Source organism: Carcharodon carcharias, chromosome 7 (assembly GCF_017639515.1).
Source record: "Carcharodon carcharias isolate sCarCar2 chromosome 7, sCarCar2.pri, whole genome shotgun sequence".
NCBI classification, from domain to species: Eukaryota; Metazoa; Chordata; class Chondrichthyes; order Lamniformes; family Lamnidae; genus Carcharodon; species Carcharodon carcharias.
The window spans coordinates 20037626-20057839 of NC_054473.1; the positions used below are offsets into that span (position 1 = coordinate 20037626).

At 41.9% G+C, this 20214-nt stretch overlaps 1 protein-coding gene across 1 annotated transcript in view; it reads right to left on the reverse strand.

Moving 5' to 3' along the window:
- Window positions 1-16264: 16264 nt before the first annotated feature.
- LOC121279734 (hyaluronidase-1-like) overlaps window positions 16265-20214 on the reverse strand; it is a 45754-nt gene continuing 41804 nt past the window's right edge. Inside the window, exon 5 of the mRNA XM_041190992.1 lies at window positions 16265-19979. Within this exon, the coding sequence (XP_041046926.1) occupies window positions 19656-19979 (324 nt within the window). The 3' untranslated portion in view covers window positions 16265-19655. The remainder of the gene's footprint in view (window positions 19980-20214) is intronic.

Consider the following 20214-nt stretch of genomic DNA (forward strand, 5'->3'; position numbering starts at 1 on the left):
ATATATCTTTCCTTAGTTAAGGGAACCAAAGCTGTTCACAGTATTCTAGGAGTGTTCTAACTAGTGCCTTGTATAGTTTTAGCAAGGCTTCCCTATTTTTAAACATCATCCCCTTTGAAATAAAGACCAACATTCCATTTGCTTTCCCTATTGCCTGTTGAACTTGTATGTTAGCTTTTTGTGATTCATGCACTAGGATACCCAAATCCCTCTGTGTTGCAGCTTTCTGCAGTCTTTCTCCTTTTAAATAGTATTAGCCTCCTCTATTCTTCCTGCCAAAGTGCATAACCTCACATTTTCCCATCTTATATTCCATCTGCAAAATTTTGCCCACTCACTTAACCTGGCTATATCCCTCTGTACACTCTGTGTCATCCTCACCACTTGCCTTCCCACTTATTTTTGTGTCTTCTGCAAACTTGGCGATAGTACATTCACTTCCCTCATCCAAGTCGTAATATATATTGCAAATAATGTGGTCCCAGCATTGATCCCCATGGCACTCCATTAGTTACAGGTTGCTATCCTAAAAATGCTCCCCTTATCCCAACTCTCTGTCTTCGATTAGTTAGCCAATCGTCTATCCACACTAATATACTACCCCCAGTACCATGGGATCTTATTAAATAGCCTTACAGGGGGTACCTTATCGAACGCCTTTTGGGAATCCAAATAGGTAACATCTATTGGTTCCCCTTTATCTATCGTGCTTGTTACCTCCTCAAGTAATTCTAATAAATTTGTCATGCATGATTTCCCTTTCATGAAACCATGTTGACTCTGCTTGATTATATTATGCATTTCTAAATGTTCTGTTATTACATCCTTTATAATAGGCTCTAACATTTTCCCAATGACATATGTTAAGCTAACTGCCCTTTAATTAACTGTTTTTCATCTCCCTCCCTTTTGAATAAGGGTGTTACATTAGCAGTTTTCCAGAATCTAAGGATTCTTGAAAGATTACTACCAGTGTATCCACTATCTCTGTAGCTACTACCTTTAATATCCTAGGATGCAACCAACCCATCAGGTCCAGGGGACTTATTGGCCTTTAGCATCATTAGTTTCCCTAATGCTTTTTCTCTAGTGATAGTTATTGTATTTATTTCCTCCCCGCCCCCACTTTTGCCCCTTGATTATTTAATATTTTTAGAAAGCTATTTGTGACTCCAACCATGCAGACTGATGCAAAGTATTTATTCAGCTCCTCTGCAATTTCATGGTTCCCCATTATTATTTCCCCCACCTCATTCTCTAAGAGGCTTATGTTCACTTTGGCCTCTCTCTTCCTTTTTATATATTTAAAGAAGCTCTTACTGTCTGTATTCATATTGCGTGCTACTTTACCCTCAAAGTTTATTTTCTCCCTTTTTTTTGATCATTTTTGTTGGCTTTTAAAACTTTCCCAATCTGCTGGCTTACCAGTAATCTTTGCTACATTGTATATTTTTTCTTTCAATTTGATACTATCCTTAACTTCCTTGGTTAACCATGATTGGTTTATCCCCTTCCTAAAATCCTTCTTCCTCACTGGGATACACCTTTGTTGTGAGTCATGAACTATTTTCTTAAACGTCTGCCATTTTCTGCTAAACTCCTTTCCCAGTCCACTCCAGCCAACTCTGCCCTCATTCCATTGTAATTACCCTTATATAAGTTTAGCCTAGTTGTTTCCGACCCAAATTTCTCACCCTCAAACTGAGTGTTAAATTCTACCATGTTGTGGCCACTCTTTCCTATGGGATCTTTTACTCTGAGATCATTTATTAAACTGCCTCATTACACATTACTAGATCCAAAATAGCCTGATCCCTGGTTCGATCCACAACATATTGCTCCATGAAACTGTCCCAAATACACTCTATGAATTCTTGCTTGCGGCTACCTCTGCCAATTTTATTTTCCTAATCTACATGAAGATTAAAGTCACCCATAATTAATGTACTGCCTTTTTTACATACCCTCATTATCTCCTGATTTATTCTCTGTCCTACAGTATAGCTACTATTGGGAGGCCTAAAGACTTCTTCCCCTTGTTATTTCTTACCTCCACCCATATGGCTTCAACATCTCCCAATCCAAAGTCATTTCTTGCTATTGTACTTATTCCATCTCATACTAACAAAGCTACCCCACCAAGCTTTCCTTCCTGCCTGTCCTTTCGAAAAGTCACATACCCCTGAATATTTAGTTCCCAGCTTAGATCTCCTTGTAAGCATGTCTCCATAATGGCGATAAGATCATACCCATTAACTTCTATTTGTGCAGTTTTGTTCCAAATGCTACGTGCATTTAAGTATAGAGCCATTAATTTTAGTTTTTTTTTACCATTTTTTCCACCTTTAACTTTATTTGCTGCTGTTTTGTATGTTTGTACATTCTGTCCCTTCCTGTCTAGGTATCATTACTTAAATAGTTGCCCTGCAATACTGCCATATCCTTTTGCTTTGTAAGCCTATGTAACCCTCTCTAAAACCCTCCCCCCTCTATTTAGTTTAAAGCCCTCTCTACAGCCATAATTATTCAATTCGCCAGGACACTGATCCCAGCATGGTTCAAGTGAAGCCCATCCCACCAGAACAGCTCCCTTCTACCCCAGTACTGGTGCCAGTGCCCCATGAACTCTTGATCATCAGTAAAGAAATGGAAGAGGTCACCAACAGTGCTATTAAGCGGCACTTGCTCCCACACCAATCTTTGAGCCACATATTTAACTGCTTGACTTTATTTCCACTATGCCTGTTTGCCCGTGGCTCGGGTAGTAATCCTGAGATTATTACATGGGCAAGGAAACCTCCTGCTGTACCACATACTGCCCTCCCTCAGCTGATGAATCAGTGCTCCACATGGAGGAAGCACTGAGGGTGCCAAGGGTGCGGAATGTACACTGGGTGGGAGACTTCAATGTCCATCACCACAAGTGGCTTGGTAGCAGCACTACTGACTGAGCTGGCCAAGTCCTAAAGAACATAGCTGCTAGACTGGGTCTGCGGCAGGAGGTGAGGGAACCAACAAGAGTGAAAAACATACATGACTTCATTCTCACCAACCTAGCCGCTGCAAATGCATCTGTCCATTATAGTATCGTAGGAGTGACCATCGCACAGTCATTGTGGAGACGAAATCCTGGCTTCACATTGAGGATACCCTCATGTAGCTTCAAGCAGAACAGTGGCACTACCACCATGCTAAATGGGATAGATTTTGAACAGATCGAGCTACTCAAGACTGAGGTGCTGTGGGCCATCAGCAGCAGCAGAATTGTACTCGAATACAATCTGTAATCTCATAGCCCGGCATATCCCCCCCCTCTACTGTTACCATCAAGCCAGGGGATCAATCGTGGTTCAATGAAAAGTGCAGGAGGGCATGCCAGGAGCAGCATCAGGCATACCTAAAAATGAGGTGTCAACCTGGTGAATCTATAACACAGGACTACTTGCGTGCCAAACAGCATAAGCAGCAAGTGATAGACAGGGCTAAGCAACTCCACAACCAACAGATCAGATCTAAGATCTGCAGTCCTGCCATATCCAGTCGTGAATGCTGGTGGACAATTAAACAACTCACTGCAGGAGGAGGCTCCACAAATATTCCCATCCTCAATGATGCAGGAGCCCAGCACATCAGTGCAAAAGATAAGGCTGAAGCATTTGAGACAATCTTCAGCCAGAAGTGCCGAGTGGATGATCCATCTCAGCCTCCTCCGGAGGTCCCCAGCATCACAGATGCAAGCCTTCAGCCAATTCGATTCACTCCATGTGATATCAAGAAATGGCTGCAGGCTCTGGATACTGCAAAAGCTATGGGCCCTGACAATATTCCGGCAATAGTCCTGAAGACTTGTGCTCCAGAAGTTGCTGCGCCCCTAGCCAAGCTGTTCCAGTACAGCCACAACACTGGCATCTACCCAGATACGTGAAAAATTGCCCAGGTACGTCCTGTACACAAAAAGCAGGACAAGTCCAACCCAGCCAATTACGCCCCATCAGTCTACTCTTGATCATCAGTAAAGAAATGGAAGAGGTCACCAACAGTGCTATTAAGCGGCACTTGCTTAGCAATAACCTGCTCACTGATGCTCACTTTGGGTTCCACCAGGGCCACCCAGCTCCTGACCTTATTTACAGCCTTGGTTCAAACATGGACAAAAGAGCTGAACTCCTGAGGTGAGGTGAGAATGACTGCCCTTGACATTAAGGCAGCATCACCTAGCAAAACTGGCATCAATGGGAATCAGGGGGTAAACTCTCCACTGGTTGGAGTCATACCTAGCACAAAGGAAGATGGTTGTGGTGGTTGGAGGTCAATCTTCCCAGTCCCAGGACATCACTGCAGGAAACAGAGAAACATAGAAAATCAGAGCAGGAGTAGGTAATTTGGCCCTTTGAGCCTGCTCTACCCTTCAGTCTGATCATGGCTGATCCTCCATCTCAACGCCATATTCCTGCACTCTCCCCATACTCCTTGACACCTTTAGAGTCCAGAAATCTATCTATTTCCTTCTTAAATATATTCAGTGACTTGGCCTCCTCAGCCGTCTGTGTTAGAGAATTCCATAGGTTCGCCATCCCCAAAAGTGAAAAAGTATCTCTTCATCTCAGTCCTAAATGGACTACCCTGTATCCTGAGACTGTAACCCCTTGTTTTAGAGCCCCTGAGAGAGGAAGTATCATACCTACATCCAGTCTGTCCAGCCCTATCAGAATTTTATATGTTTCAATGAGATGTCCTCTCATTCTTCTAAACTGCAGCAAATACAGGCCTAGTTGACCCAATCTCTCCTCATACGACAATCCTGCCATCCCAGGAATCACTCTGGTGAACCTTTGCTGCACTCCCTCTATGGCAAGAAATTCTTTCTTAAGCAAGGTGACCAAAACTGCACACAATACTCCAGGTGTGGTCTCACCAAGGCCCTGTACAGCTGCAGTAAGACATCCTTGCTCCTGTACTCACGTCCTCTCGAAATGAAGGCCAACATACCATTTGCCTTCTGCAACTGCATGCTTGCTTTCAGTGATTGGTGTACAGGGACATCCAAGTCCCTTTGTACATCAACACTTCTCAATCTATCATCATTTAAATAATACTCTGCCATTCTGTTTTTCCTACCAAAGTGGATAACTTCACACTTATCCACATTATAATGCATCTGCCATGTATTTGGCCACTTACTCAACCTGCCTAAATCACCTTGAAGCCTCTTAACACCCTCCTCACTGTTCACAGTCCCACCAAATTTCATGTCGTCAGCAATCTTGGAAAAATTACATTTAGTTCCCTCATCTAAATAATTGATATATATTGTGACTAGCTGGTCCCAAGCATTTATCTCTTGTCATGAAGCTATTAATATATATATTATTGGAAAATATTTTTCTTTTAAAATAGAGGTTTAGTCTGTGGGTGTGTCTTAATTGGATTAAAGCCAGCTAGTCTGAGTGCTTTGATGTGTATTAGTTTTGAGATGTAAGAGAGGTAGAGTGCATTTGCATTTTCTGAATACGGTATTCAAGAAGTGGGGTGAAATCTGGCACCTAGCTAGCAGAGACCAAGCAATATGTTTAGATTACTAATAAAATTGGGATCAAGGTAGAAGCGTTCACGTTGCGGCCCTGTTTCAACCAATTCTACCACCACCATGCACAACAAGTAGAGTATACAGCATTTTCGTATCGCTGATTTGATCAAGTACCAACATCATGCCTGAAGACGGAAGTCGTTGATGTCAGAAACACGGGTCTTCTTCAAGACCGGCATTGACTGTTATATCTGCTAACATTAAAGGGTTCTCTGAAGCTAAACAAAACATCCTCGCTACATTATGCAATGAGTTGCAGTGTGATGTCCTCTGCCCATAGGAGACACACAGAGGAAGTGAGAACAACTGCCCAAAAATACCAGGAACGTCCCTGGTTATTGAAAGACCTCATCGATAATATGGCAGTGCTGTATTTGTTAGAGCTGGTTCAGTTGTAGAAGCCACTTCTAAAACAGGAAGACAGCATCGAAATTCTAACTGTAGAGCTGAGCAAAGTAGTAGTGACCTCAGTGAACAAGCCACCTGGCACTGGTTTCAGCTTCTCTAACCCTGTACCCAACCTGCACAGTAAACCACAAATCATCATTGGAGACTTTAATAGCCACGGTACCCAATGGGGGTACAAGGAGTCTAACAATGATGGAGAAGCAGTTGAAGAATGGATGGATGCTAACCAGCTTAGTCTCATCCACAATCCTAAATTGCCAGCCTCCTTCCACAGTGCCCGCTGGAAGTGTAGTTATAACCCAGATCTTGCCATTGTCAGCAACAACATCGCTGGCCTCTGCAAGAAGCTTGTCACAGATCCAATACCACAGACACAACACCGTCCTATTGGTATCCAGGTAAATGCAGCAGTGTTACCAACCGTCATACCATTCAAAAGGCGCTTCAACTTCAAGAAGGCCGATTGGAATGGGTTCACACGAGCACTTGATCACAAGGTTAAACGCATTAAACCATTACCTGAGTGCTACAACCTGTTTGCAAAAGCTGTCCAGAAAACAGCCAGAAGGAAGATCCCCCGAGGTTGTAGAGCACACTACATCTCTGGTCTCACCAAGGAGAATGCTGAACTCTGCTGGGAGTATGTCTCAATGTTTGAATCTGACCCCTTCTCAGAGGAAACAATACCGGTGAGAGGGTAATGTTAAGTATCTCTCAAGAACATCAAAACACCTGGGACACCTTAATAGAGACAACAGATTTTACAAAAAACAGCAAGAAGTCATGGTCTCTCATACGCAAAGTTGGAAGCGATCCCAAGAAAGCTGCCCAACATCCAAATGTGTCTGCTAACCAAGTTGCACACCAGTTGCTCCAAAATGGAAAAATCACCAAGAAACAACCAAGAGCACAACTAGATAGGAAGAAGTACAGCGATGACCCTGACTTCACTGGACCATTCACCATGGAAATGCTGGAAACTGGTATATCTAGTCTAAAACACGGGAAAGCAATTGGTCTTGACAGCACAGCAATGGAGCAGATAAAGCATTTTGGACAGCAAGCAAAGAAATGGCTCCTACAATTGTTCAACCACTGTCTGGCAACATACAAGCTATCTAATATTTGGCAGAAGGCACATGTAATAGCACTATTAAAGCCTGGAAAAGATCCCTCAGATCCTAAGAGTTTTCAGCCAATTTCACTGCTTTGCCACACCAATAAGCTGTTTGAACACCTGATACTCAATAGGATAGCACCAACTGTAGATGAGAAGATCATTCCAGACCAAGCAGGTTTCCGCCCCGGCAAATCAACAACAAGCCAACTGCTCAACCTCACACAACATATCGAAGATGGTTTTGAGCAAGGGATGATAACAGATGCTGTTTTTGTAGACCTGTCAGCAGCATACGATACAGTGAACCATGGACGTCTTCTCTGCAAGATCCTAGAGATGACAAAAGATATTCACTTAACAGAGCTGTTAGTAAGGAAGCTTCAGAATCGCCGGTTCTATGTTGAACTAGGTGGGAAGCACAGCAGGTGGCATATTCAGAAGAATGGTCTTTTTCAGGGAAGCGTGCTTGCACCGCTGCTGTACAACATCTACACGAATGACCAACCTATAGACGGTGTCACACGCTGTTTTATATATGCTGATGACTTATGTATCAGTGCTCAAAGCACTGATTTTAACACCATGAAGAAACAGCTTTCTGTGGCCTTGGAGAGACTAAGATCCTACTATGAAGAAGACCACCTTCGCCCAAACCCATCAAAGACACAAGTTTGTGCATTCCACCTCAGAAACCGTGAAGCCAAACGCCAGCTTAAAGTAACCTGGTGTGGAGCAACACTGACGCATTGCGAGCACCTTATCTACTTAGGAGCCACACTTGACAGATGCCTCACCTTCAAGAACTACATCGAAAAGACAAAGGCAAAAGTGAGCACACGAAACAACATCCTGAATAAGCTCACTAACACAAAATGGGGAGCAAGCTCGAAAACATTGCGAACCAGTGCACTTGCTCTTTGCTATTCCACTGCCGAATACGCCTGCCCTGCATGGGAAAGATCTACTCATGCCAAGAAGATGGATGCCGATCTGAATGCAAGCTGCCGACTTATCACAGGTTGTTTAAAACCAACAAACACCAACAGCCTATATATCCTGGTGGGTATCGCTCCCCCTGATATAAGAAGAACGGTAGCCAGCAAGAAAGAGGAACTCCGTCAAACATCAGATGAGAGGCACCCTCTACATGGTCATACACCTACACCCAGCCGCCTAAAGTCAAGGAAGCGCTTCATGAACAGTGTTGTTCCATTACAATCAACCCCATCGCCTTGTGGAAAGACTGGCTCACCAGTCTCGAACAACCCCTAGCGATGGAAATTCTACCAGATGAAAGCCTTCCCCCAGGAGCTATTTGCAATTGGGCAACCTGGAAGTGCCTTAACAGACTTAGGACTGGTGTAGGTCATTCAAATGTGTCACTAAGCGAATGGGGATATACAAGCAGCCCGACAACTTGTGAATGTGGACTATGCAACATCTCCTGCAATGCCTATCGCTAGAGGAACCCTGCACTGTTGCAGATTTTACCGGTTTCAACAACAAGGCGCATAAATGTGTCCAGTTCTGGCTGGGCCGTGTATAGACTGTCCATGGACACGATAAGAAGAAGACTAATAAAATTGATACAATGAAAGGGGTTTTATTGTTGGAAGAGGTGGAGTTCAAAGAGACTGGTGATACAATGAGAATTTTCATTCAATGAGATGGGCAAAGTATAACTTCAGCAATTTTGTGAGTGCAGGGCAGATGCAATGTAAGATCAAAGTAGCTGTAAGCCTCCAACTATCTCCACAGAAACCAAAGTAGAAGGAACCTCATTTTGAATTTGTAAGGTGAAAATGCTTTGCCTGGTGTCTGGTTAAGTCTATGGGTTGCTGTTGCCTTGATGGAGATCAGTTTGGAAATTTGTTAAAAGTTATGATTGTAGTAATTTGTAGCCATGTGTATATATTTAACTTGTGTAAATTAATAAAATGTTTCATTTAGTTTCATATAAAACCTCTTGAGAACTGGTGGTCTGATTCCTGAATTTAGAGTTGCATCTCAAACATATCACTTAAAATATAGGTTATGACAGTTGTTTAAATTTTCCCTCTGGGATTTTTTAAGAAGTCAGCTTTACCAACTGTGGGGTCATAACACCCTGCAGTACCCCACTAGTCACTGCCTGCTACTCTGAGAAAGACTCATTTATTCCTACTCTCTGTTTCCTGTCTGCTAACCAATTCTCAATCCATGACAAGATATTACCCTCAATCCCATGTGCTTTAATTTTACACATGAACCTCTTATGTGGGACTTCATCAAAAGCTTTCCAAAAATCCAAGTACACCACATCCACTGGTTCTCCCTTATTTATTCTGCTAGTTACGTCCTCAAAGAACTCCAGTAGGTTTGTCAAACATGATTTCCCTTTCATAAATACATTTGACTTTATCTAATCCTGTTGATATTTTCTAAGTGTCTTGTTATCACATCCTTTATAATACACTCTAGCATATTCCCTACTACTGAGGTTCGGCTAACCAGTCTGTAATTCAATGTTTTCGCTCTCCCTCCCTTTTTAAATAGTGGGGTTACATTTGCCACCCTCCAATCTGCCAGGATTGTTCCAGAATCTATAGAATTGTGGAAGATGACAATGAACGCATCCACTATTACCATGGCCACCTCTTTTAGTACCCTGGGATGAAGATTATTGGGCCCTGCCTTTTTATTGGCTTTCAGTCCCATTAACTTCTCCAGCACTATTATTTTAGTAATACTAATTTCCTTCAATTCCTCCTTTTCGCTAGACCCTTGGTTCCCTAGTAATTCTGGAAAGTTATTTGTGTCTTCCTCTGCAAAGACAGAACTAAAGTAGTTGTTCAATTTCTCTGCCAGTTCCTTGTTTTCTATTATAAATTTTCCTGTTTCAGACTGTATACATGCTTACAGAAGCTTTTACAGTCTGCATTTATGTTCCCTGCAAGTTCCTCAGAGTAGTGTCCTTGGCCCAACCATCTTCAGCTGCATCATCAATGACCTTCCTTCCATCATAAGGTCAGAAGTGAAGATGTTCGCTGATGATTGCACAATGTTCAGCACCATTTGCGACTCCTCAGACACTGAAAAAGTCCATGTCTAAATGCAACAAGACCTGGACAACATTATGGTTTGGGTTGATAAGTGGCAAGTAATATTAGTGCCTCACAAGTGCCAGGCAATTACCATCTCCAACAAGAGAGAACCTAACATTCACCCTTTGACATTCAAAGCATTACCATTGCTGAATTTCCCACTCCATCAATATTCTGGGGGTTACCATTGACTAGAAACTGAACTGGACAAGCCATAAAAGTACTGTGGCTACAAGAGCAGGTCAAAGGCTAGGAATCCTGCAGCGAGCAACTCATCTCCTGACTCCCCAGAGCCTGTCCAGCATCTACAAGGCACAAGTCTAGAGTGTAATGGAATACTCTTCACTCGCCTGGATGAGTGCAGCTCCGACAACGCTCAAGAAGCTCGTAACCATCTAGGACTAAACAGCCTGCTTGATTGTCATCCCACTCCCTCCACCACCGACACTCAGTGGCAGCAGTGTTACCATCTATAAGATACACTGCAGGAACTCACCAAGGCTCCTTAGACAGCACTTCCAAACCCAGAACCACTACCATCCAGAAGGACAAGAGCAGCAGACACATGGGAACACCACCACCTGGAAGTTCCCTTCCAAATCACTCACCATCCTGACTTGGAAATATATCACTGTTCCTTCACTGTCACTGGGTCAAAATCCTGGAACTCCCTCCCCAACAGCACTGTGGATTTACCTGAACTGCAGTGGTTCAAGAAAGCAGTTCACCACCACCTTCTCAAAGGCAATTAGAGATGGACAGTAAATGCTGGCCTAATCAGCAATGCCCACATCCCATGAATGAATACAAAAAGCTGTCTTGATGAGACGTTGGATCAATTTGAAGACACAAAGTATTTTTTAATGTTCCTTCTCCCTTGAAGATATCCTTAGCCATGGGTCAGCAGTAGCAAGCCTGCCTCTGAGTCAGAAGATTGTAGGTTCAGAGTCATAGTCTGGGGACTTGAGTACAAAAGCAAAGGTAATACACTGGTGCAATACTGAGGGAGCGCTGCACTATAAGAAGTGCCAGCTTTTGGATGAGACTGAGAACCTGCACATCCTCTAAGGTGGACATAAAAGACCCTTGAGGCTGAATATTATTTAGGTGTGGAGCAACTACAGAATGCTGTGGTACAGAGGGATCTGGATGTCCTTGAACATGATTCACAAAAAAGTAGCATGCAGATTCAGCAAGTAATTCGGAAAGCAAATGGAATATTGGCCTTGACTGGGAGGGAGATGTAGTATAAAAGTAGGAAGTCTTGCTGTAACTGTACAGGCCATTGAGGAGACCACACCTGGAGTATTGCATACAGTTTTGGTCTCCTTATTTAAGGAGGAACGTAACTCCATTAGAAGAAATTCAGAGAAGGTTCACTGGGCTGACTTCTGGGATAAAGGGATTGTCTTATGAAGAAATGTTAAGCAGATTGGGCCGATACTCATTGGAGTTTAGAAGATGAAAGGTGATCTTATTGAAATAAATTAAAATTCTGAGCGAACTTGACAGGGTAGATGCTGAGAGATGTTTCCCCTTGTGCAGGAATCTAGAACTAGGGTACACAGTTTCAGAATAAAGAGTCTCCCATCTAAGCAAGAATTTCTTCTCTCATAGGGTCGTGAATTTCCAGAATTCTGTACCTCGTGGAGGCTGGGACATTGAATATATATTAGATTTTTGATGTACAAGGGGTTCAAGTGTTATGAGGTCAGGCAGGAAAGTAGAATAGAGACTACAATCAGATCTGCCATGGTTTTATTGAATGACTGAGTGGACCTGAACCTTTTTTATTCATGCATGGGATGTGGGCATCGTTGGCTAGGTCAGCTTTTATTGTTCATCCCCAATTGCCCCTGATAAAGTGGTAGTGAGCTGCCTTCTTGAACCGCTCCAGTCCATGTGCTGTAAGACCACCCACAGTACTGTTAGGGAGGGGGGGTTCCAGGATTTTAACCCAGTGACAGTGAAGGATAGTGATGCAGTTCCAAAACAGGATGGTGTGTGACTTGGAGGGGAACTTACAGGTGGTGGTTTTCCCTTGCATCTGCCGCCCTTGAACTTCTAGGTGGTGGAGTCACGAGTTTGGAAGATGCTGTTGAAGGAGCCTTGGTGAGTTGCTGCAGTGTATCTACTAGATGCCGCTGTGCTTCAGTCGTGGATGTTGAAGGTGGTGGATGTGGTGCCAATCACACAGGCCACTTTGTCAAGATGGTGTTCAGCTTCTTGAATGTTGGAGCTGCACTCATCCAGGCAAGTGGACAGTATTCCATCACAGTGCTGACTTGTGCCTTGTAGGTGGTGGACAGGCTTTGGGGAATCAGGGGGTGAGTTGCTCTCCATAGAATTCCCAGCCTCTGACCTGCTCTTGTAGCCACAGTGTTTATATGGCTGGTCCAGTTCAATTTCTGGCCAATGGTAATTCCCAGGATGTTAATAGTCCTATTCCTACTCCTATTCCTTATGTTCTTATGGTACTATTTCAAGCATGAAAAGGGAAGTGTCCCTGGTGCCCTGGCCAATATTTATCCCTCAATATCATTAAAACCAATGATCTGGTGATTATCACATTGCTGCTTGTGGCACTGGCTGTGTACTTTAATGAGGCTGCCAATTTTCCTCCATTACAGATGACTGCACTTCGAAAAGTACTTAATTGGCTCTAAAGTGCTTTAAGATATCCTGAGGTAGTGAAAGTCACTACATAAATGCAAGTCTTTTTTTGTGCTTGGCCACAACATCTTGTTTTGTAAACCTTGATGAACTGATCTTCATAATAATGTTCATATGTTTTACTGTCACAAGTTGAATAACTAATATCTTCATCCATTTGGAATTATTTGAAACTCTGTCCTAACACTCTTAGGTTTGTACCATCGACTTAGTTCTAATTTTCTGCTTGGGTTTAGTTTTATTTGGAGGCACAGAGTCACTTGTTCTGGTGTGATTGGTATTCAATGTCAAAACTTCTCAATCTTTAAAAAGCAGGATATGACTGTGTACATAACAGCTGCAAGATTGTGGTGAGATATATTAAGTTGCTCAAAGGACATCAACAATAATTATTTTTTAAAAAACATATAACGTTGTGCAGGATTAGTTTTTGTATTGATAAAGTGGTCCAAATAATCTCCTTCTGTGCTTTAAGGTTCTGTGGCTCCATTCTCCAAATGTTATATCGACCAGAAAGAACAAATCATTCCGCTAGTAACATTATCAAAACCAGTCTGACTTTAGCCTTACAGGTCAAAGTTCACCACAGAATGCTTTCAATTCAAAAGCCAAGCAGCACTGACCTCATCGCAATGTGGCTCATGTTTGGTTGAACCACACTTTACACCTCAAAAAAACCACAAACAACATAATAGGAAGTTTAAAAATGTACTCTCCCTTGGCAGTATGTGCCTGCTACCAAGCCTGCCTTTATAAACATGTCATGATTCCCAACATACTGCAAGTATCATGCACACACCATTTTGCTTCTCCATTTAGAATGTTTATTGATAAGCATCCAAACACCATGGATTAAAAATTCAAAGCCATCAGGCTTCATTTTAAATGTAGATCGTAGTTCCACCAGGTTTGCTTTAATTGACTGCTGATCAAACACATTCTCAGTATGCTGCAATGTAAAAACAGCACAATATTTTAAGCTCTTTGAAATTTCAATTCCTTCTTATAGTCTCTTGGATACACTGTTCAATTGTTTAACACTGACACCATATTGGTCATTGTTATGACTTGGCACAAGTACGAATTAGGAGATTCCAGTATTTAGAAAGCAGTTTTGGATGTGTAACTGCAAATTATATTACCCATTGTCCTTTGGGCAGAAGCTGTGACTCCATTCTGCACACTCTCTACAATTTTGTCCATATTCAGCCATCAAGTGCCCCTCCTTCAATGCTCCACCCTGAGTTAATTTTGAGTTCCCTACTTATATCCTAAATGTTCCTGCCCACCCTTTCTAATATCGCTACTGTTGTTTCAGCCCATTAATTTCTCCTTCCCTTTTGCTCTTCAGCCGGTAAGGATGAAGAACAGCTCATGATGGAAAGCTTTACGTTTGGTTGTGATGCCCTAGTGCAGATGACTATGGCTAAGGTGTACATAATGGAAATTTTGTTATTGACATTTTCATGTTGTAATGCTTTCCTCTTTTTGGCTTACAGCATTTGCTACAACAGGTGACACTTTAATACTGCAACAATTATTCTTCTTTAATCTGAGATGCTGATACTCATTCAGACTTGGCTGTTTGGGCAGGTTCATCCTATAGATTGTGAAACTGATAAAATTCTAACTGTAAAGAAATTCAAGCCTAAACATCATTCTTTTTACTAATTTTAATAAAGAAATAATGAGAATAAAGTACAGTAAAACTTAATAGTAAAATGCATTCTAGTGAATCCTAATATTGGAAAACTAGCAGAGACTCGCAAAACATTTGCAGCAAAATGAGTATCTTAATTGCAACAGTACTTCTTTAACTCAATGACTTTTCTTTTGTTTGCAATGATAAGATACCTCATGGTTTTTCTTAGCTTTTAAGCTATTGCTACCCTGTAACCAGTGTAATCTAAAAACACATTTAAGCCTTTTGCGCAGTTTATTTTACAAAACTTTTTCAGCTGAAGATTTCTTTAGCTATTTAGCCCTTTTGAGCATTAAACTTGTTTGTCCTCTTCTAAGCCTATATTTTCGTACACTCCTTTTCTCCCCTTTCCCTTTCTTATGGTGTACCTATGCAGTTGAGAGAGCAAGTGGACAAGCTTTGCTTAGATCACCTTCAGTACGGTTTTGGGATTGGCTGCTAGGGCAGCCCTGAGTTGACACAGTCTGTAACTTTCCATCTGTGCAGAGGATAACCTGGACATCTCAACACCAAACTGATAAGCAGCACTGGTGTGACCAGAGGCTCAATGTGTGAGGAATTACAGCATGCAACTGAGACTTCTGGCTCTTCTGCATTGCTGCATCAAAGAAGTCTCCACACAAGTATAACTGCAGTACATTGTAAGCATCTGATCAACAGAATATTGAAAAATAATACTATAAGGAATCAAAGGTTTAGGAAAAACAGCTTTGATTGTACAACAGATAAATAGACTAGGTAATTCACTCAACAAATTAGTTTTAACATCAGGCAGCAAGACGACCTGCACTGTTATTTGTATGAAGTGTTTCCATTTGGCAACTTTGGGGGCCAATGACCCTTGCAGGCATGTATAATGCTTGTGCTTTGAAGATGAGGTAATGAGCCCAGACAGGACTTCAGTAAGGCTGTACTCTGGAGCACACTTATTATCCATAATGAACTTTTGTACTGATTGTTGTTAGAGTTATCCGTGTTCACACAAGCTTCCTTTTATATGTGGAACTAAGCACTTTGTTTCTTTTGGGTCGGCATCACAGAGTAACATTCGTATTCCGCCAACACTTATGAATGAAGCAGTAAGGTGATAGTGACCGGATAATCTGCTTTTTGAAAGAATGACTGAGGGACAAGCATTGGCCAGGACACTGGATATAACTCCAATAAATCTTCTTTGAAAAAGAGTGCCATGGGATCTTTTACATTCACCCAGACAGGTGGGACCTCAGTTTAACATCTCATCCAAAAGGCTGCACCTTCAATAGTGCAATACTCCCTCTGTACTACACTGAAGCGTCAGCCTTGATTCTGTACTCAAGCCCTGGAATGGGACTTAAACTCAGAACCTTGTGATTCAGAGGTGAGGATATGGAGCGGCCACGAGGTACGGCTTCCTTTGCACTGCTACTAGAATGTGATTTATGTCCAATTGTAGAAGATCACACACTATTGCACCTGTTGTGTGCTTTGACAACTAATCCTGAACTCTGCAATTCTAGTCTGTAGACTGGATTGATACTACATCAAATTTATTGGTGTAAGATTGGAGAAAGAGGTGCCTTTCACCCTATTTCAAGCTAGATTTGTAACCAGCTTTTACATGTGAAAAGCCATGAACACAAAATTTTTACTGTTTTTTTGATACAAGATGTGCTAACACTGGTGCTTGCAAAGGAATGTAATAAACCACATTAAGATAATGTATCTTTATTTTTGATCACTTATATTAGCTCTTGATGACCAAAGACCGCTTTCCCCTATCCCTCTGTCCTGACAATTGAGGATAATTAGAGAAGTATAAGAAAGAAAAAGTCAATGTACCACTTTTATGTTGAAGTGATGCAGCAGCTTTGAGTACAGTAGCATAGTGTTTCTGTTATTGGCCTAGTAATCCAGAGGTTTGGAATAACGATCCAGAGATACAGGTTCAAATTCCACTATGGCAGCTGGGGAATTTAAATTCAATTAATTACATATCAGTAATTGTGACCATGAAACTCTGCATTGTTGCAAAATCTAATCTGTTTCAATGATATACTTCGGAAACAAAATCTGGTGTCCATACCTGGTCTGATCTCTATGTGGCTCCAGACCCACAGAAATGTGATTGACTCTTAACTGCCTTTTGAAATGGCTGAGCAAGTCACTCAGTTATGTTTAACAAAGCTGTTCACCAGCACCTTCTCAAAGACAACTAGAGGCGGACACTTGCTGGGAATTAAGTAAAAACTTCATTATGCACTGAGTGTTTTGGCATATTAAGGAAAAGTTTAGCAACTTTGGAATGCAGCAAGTCAGAGGTATTTTATTATGTTTATTCTCTTTGCTTTCCCCGTTCTATGTCAATATTGGCTGAGAGGGTTGGAAGATGTACATGAGGAGGAAGGAAGGAAACATTGGAAGGCCAGACTCTTCTGCAACTCCAAGTTGTGAGCTGTACAATGACACAGGTGGATGATTTAGAACAGGTCTCCATATTGTGATGGAATACATGGTTTCAAAGCTTGTATTTTTCAGACAGACCCTAATTGAAAAGAGAAACTGAGAAAGAAAACTGATCTTTCCAATTTCTAAGGAAACTAAGACTGAAATTGAGATTGGAAAGCAGAACTTCTAAGAGACTGAAACTGGTTGAAACCATGGACAAGAATTTCTGGTCCCACCAAAAGTCAATGGACTTTTGGCTGCTTCTCCAAATTTTCTGTTCCCGCCTGTGATGGTTGCTGCCATTAGCAACTGCACAGGTGGGACCAGAAAATCCCAGCCCATATAAAAGGACACAGAGCCATCTGTGTTGATTCCAGTCGTGCAGTACTAGCAGGCTGAACAAGATGGAGGCTAGATCCAGAAGCTGAGAATGCGCAAACATACAGTTGGTGTGGCTGTTTCTGTTACTTGAAGATAGCATTCATAGATCTACGCCCTCCAGACCATCATAAGCAGAGTTGAGGAGGTTGTGTAGACATGTGCCACTTTTGGTGAAGACTGTGCTTGGGGAACTCGGGTTGGTTGTGCGCTGCTGTCAGCTGGGGTCAGGCTAAATCCTAGAAGAGGAGGAGCTGAAACTCTGTGAGGAACACAGAGTTTTGAAGGACTTTGTGACTGAGATTGATGGCATATATGCTGAGCCAATTAATAAGGTCAGTCTTAGTTGTAACACAGTTGTACACATTTGTGTAATTTATAGTTTATAATCGACCGCAATTTGCGTGTTAGTTCATGTATAACTTATGTTGATTTTGGTTTTTAAGAGTATAGGTGGTTACCTAAGATACTATTTAGTGTTTGCTTTGTTTGACTCCTGTGTGGTTAAAATTCTTTTGTTTTAAACTGTAGAATCTTGTGGCTTAATTCCTTCAGTAAATAATTGGGATTTCAGATTTATTTATTTTTTTAATAAGTTATTGGTTATGACGAAGATCATAACAATATTTCCTTGGCTTTTTCACCTACTATTTCTATATTTTCATTGGGTCTAGGTCTTACTGCCAGTTTTCCAGACACTAGGATCCTATAGCAATTTGTTTGGCCACTTAGTTTTCAGTGTAACTAATCCACCCTGCCCTTGGTGTGGGTGCAGCCATGCCACATACAGGCACAAACCCAAAATGACTAATTTCAGGCTATAGCGTGTGTTGCAGAACAAATGTTCCTCTGGGAAACACAATAGCAGGGTTTCTGGGGTACAATTTTGGCGCATATTGTTGCCAAGGCTGAGTGCCTAAAAGCTCAGCAATAGTTCCCTTAATTACTAAGTTTTAGTGTATCATCATGAAGACTAAAAATGTACACATTAGCTGGTTTTGCTGACATGGATACTTTCTATCAGGTTGACATATCCATTACCCTTCTCTGCCAATTTTGTCCCTCTTTACTGCTGGAAGCTGCTGACTCCTTGCTGAGGTACATCAGTTCCATGGGTCCTGAAGCTATCTTGCCCAATTGGATATTATTCAGATGAAGGTGTCTACAGTGAGTACTGACAGACTATTCAACTAGATAGAAGAAACACAGCCAATCTTGACCTTTGTGTTCAATGCGTTAAAAAGGAGCAGATCCTGGATCTGCAGTTTTGATGTCATTCTTGGGATTTGAGACTGTAAAAGTGATGACAGAAAATTAAGTATTTGCTGGTGAGCAAAGTAAAATAGAGAAATGCTTTAAGTAATACCTTTAGCGATATACTGTAAATATCTGGCTGAGGCTTGGCAATATTCTTACAATAGGTTTCAATTCCTGAAGCTGTGTTAGCTGATTCAGGTAGGATGGTGGTGATGGAGTTACGACAGGAGATGAGAGTAAAAAAGCGTCTAAGGGACCAATTTTCACTTGGGGAAAATCAGTATTAATAGGATGGGAAGGGGCTAGGCTGGTCCCCTTATCACTGGGGTGCTGAAGAGGCTGGCTGAAACAGAGATAGACCTTTTCCCATGCAAATTAGAACCCAAATGGCAGTTAGGATCTCGATTGCAATTTTATGGAACACATAGATGTAAGGTACCATGAAAATTCTCTGCCCAAGGGTACTGGCATTCAGGTCATAAAGGTATTGATTTCACTTGTGGAGTCAAGAGGGAACAGGAGTGCTTTCCTGGCTCCACAGAAATATTATAGCGCACTGCTGGCCTGGCCTCTCCCCATCCTGGCTTTGACTCCTTCTCCCCTCTGAGCACCTACCAACGGCTCTTTGCCAATTAGCTTTCATTCCTGAGGCCAATGATCGATGAGATCTGACGCCTGCCGTGAACCTGCTAAGTATAGGTAAGGCCGGGCCCCAAAATCATGGCAGCCTAGAAGCTGGCCAACCAGTAAACTCTGTTGGTTGACTCCCAGAGATAAACGTTGACTTCACAGTACCAACTCTTAATTTCTGCTTTGTGATTATCCACTGAAAAGTGCACGGGTGTAGACATTATATGGGGAATGCAACAATTGAATTAGCCTATTGAAACTCTCACTCTCATCTAATATAAGAATATCCATTCAGATGTAGTACCTGAGGATTTCAAGTGTGAATCAGCACCTTCTGTTGAAATATAATGAAAAAAAAGGAGGAAGAAAGAATACCTCCCAATTCCCAATCTAAAAGCCTGATTTTTCCTGACAATGGGACCCCATCCATCCCTTGTAGCACTGACATGTGAACTGCTCTTTCATGCTTTGCACATCTTCAGAATGCAATTCTCCACGTGCTGTTAATACAGATCCTGTGGAACTAAGAATAGAGAGAACTTCAAAGCTTCTGGGATCAAGCTGTAGATAAGTTCTGGATTCAGGGTCCTTCCGCACACAACGTCCATGGCCACTGCATATAACCCTGCTGCACAACATGGCTGCTGTAGTAGTGTTTAGAACGTATCTTCCAAGCTCCTTGTCAATGTAATCCTTCAGAGCCTCACAGCGCTCCTAATAGAAAAAGTACAAACACATGTTAAGAGAGTTTAAGAATAAATTCAGCATCTTCATATTCTCTGAAAATGTAGTAAAATTAACAAGGGATCTAGGCATATTAATGAGTTCTGCCATGAAGTAACAGGTTTATATTCTCACACTACAATGACCAGGTCCAGTGGATTATCTGAGAAAGTTGTCAGAAGGTGGGAATGACTTAATACAACCAAGTTACAGGGTTGGGTCATCA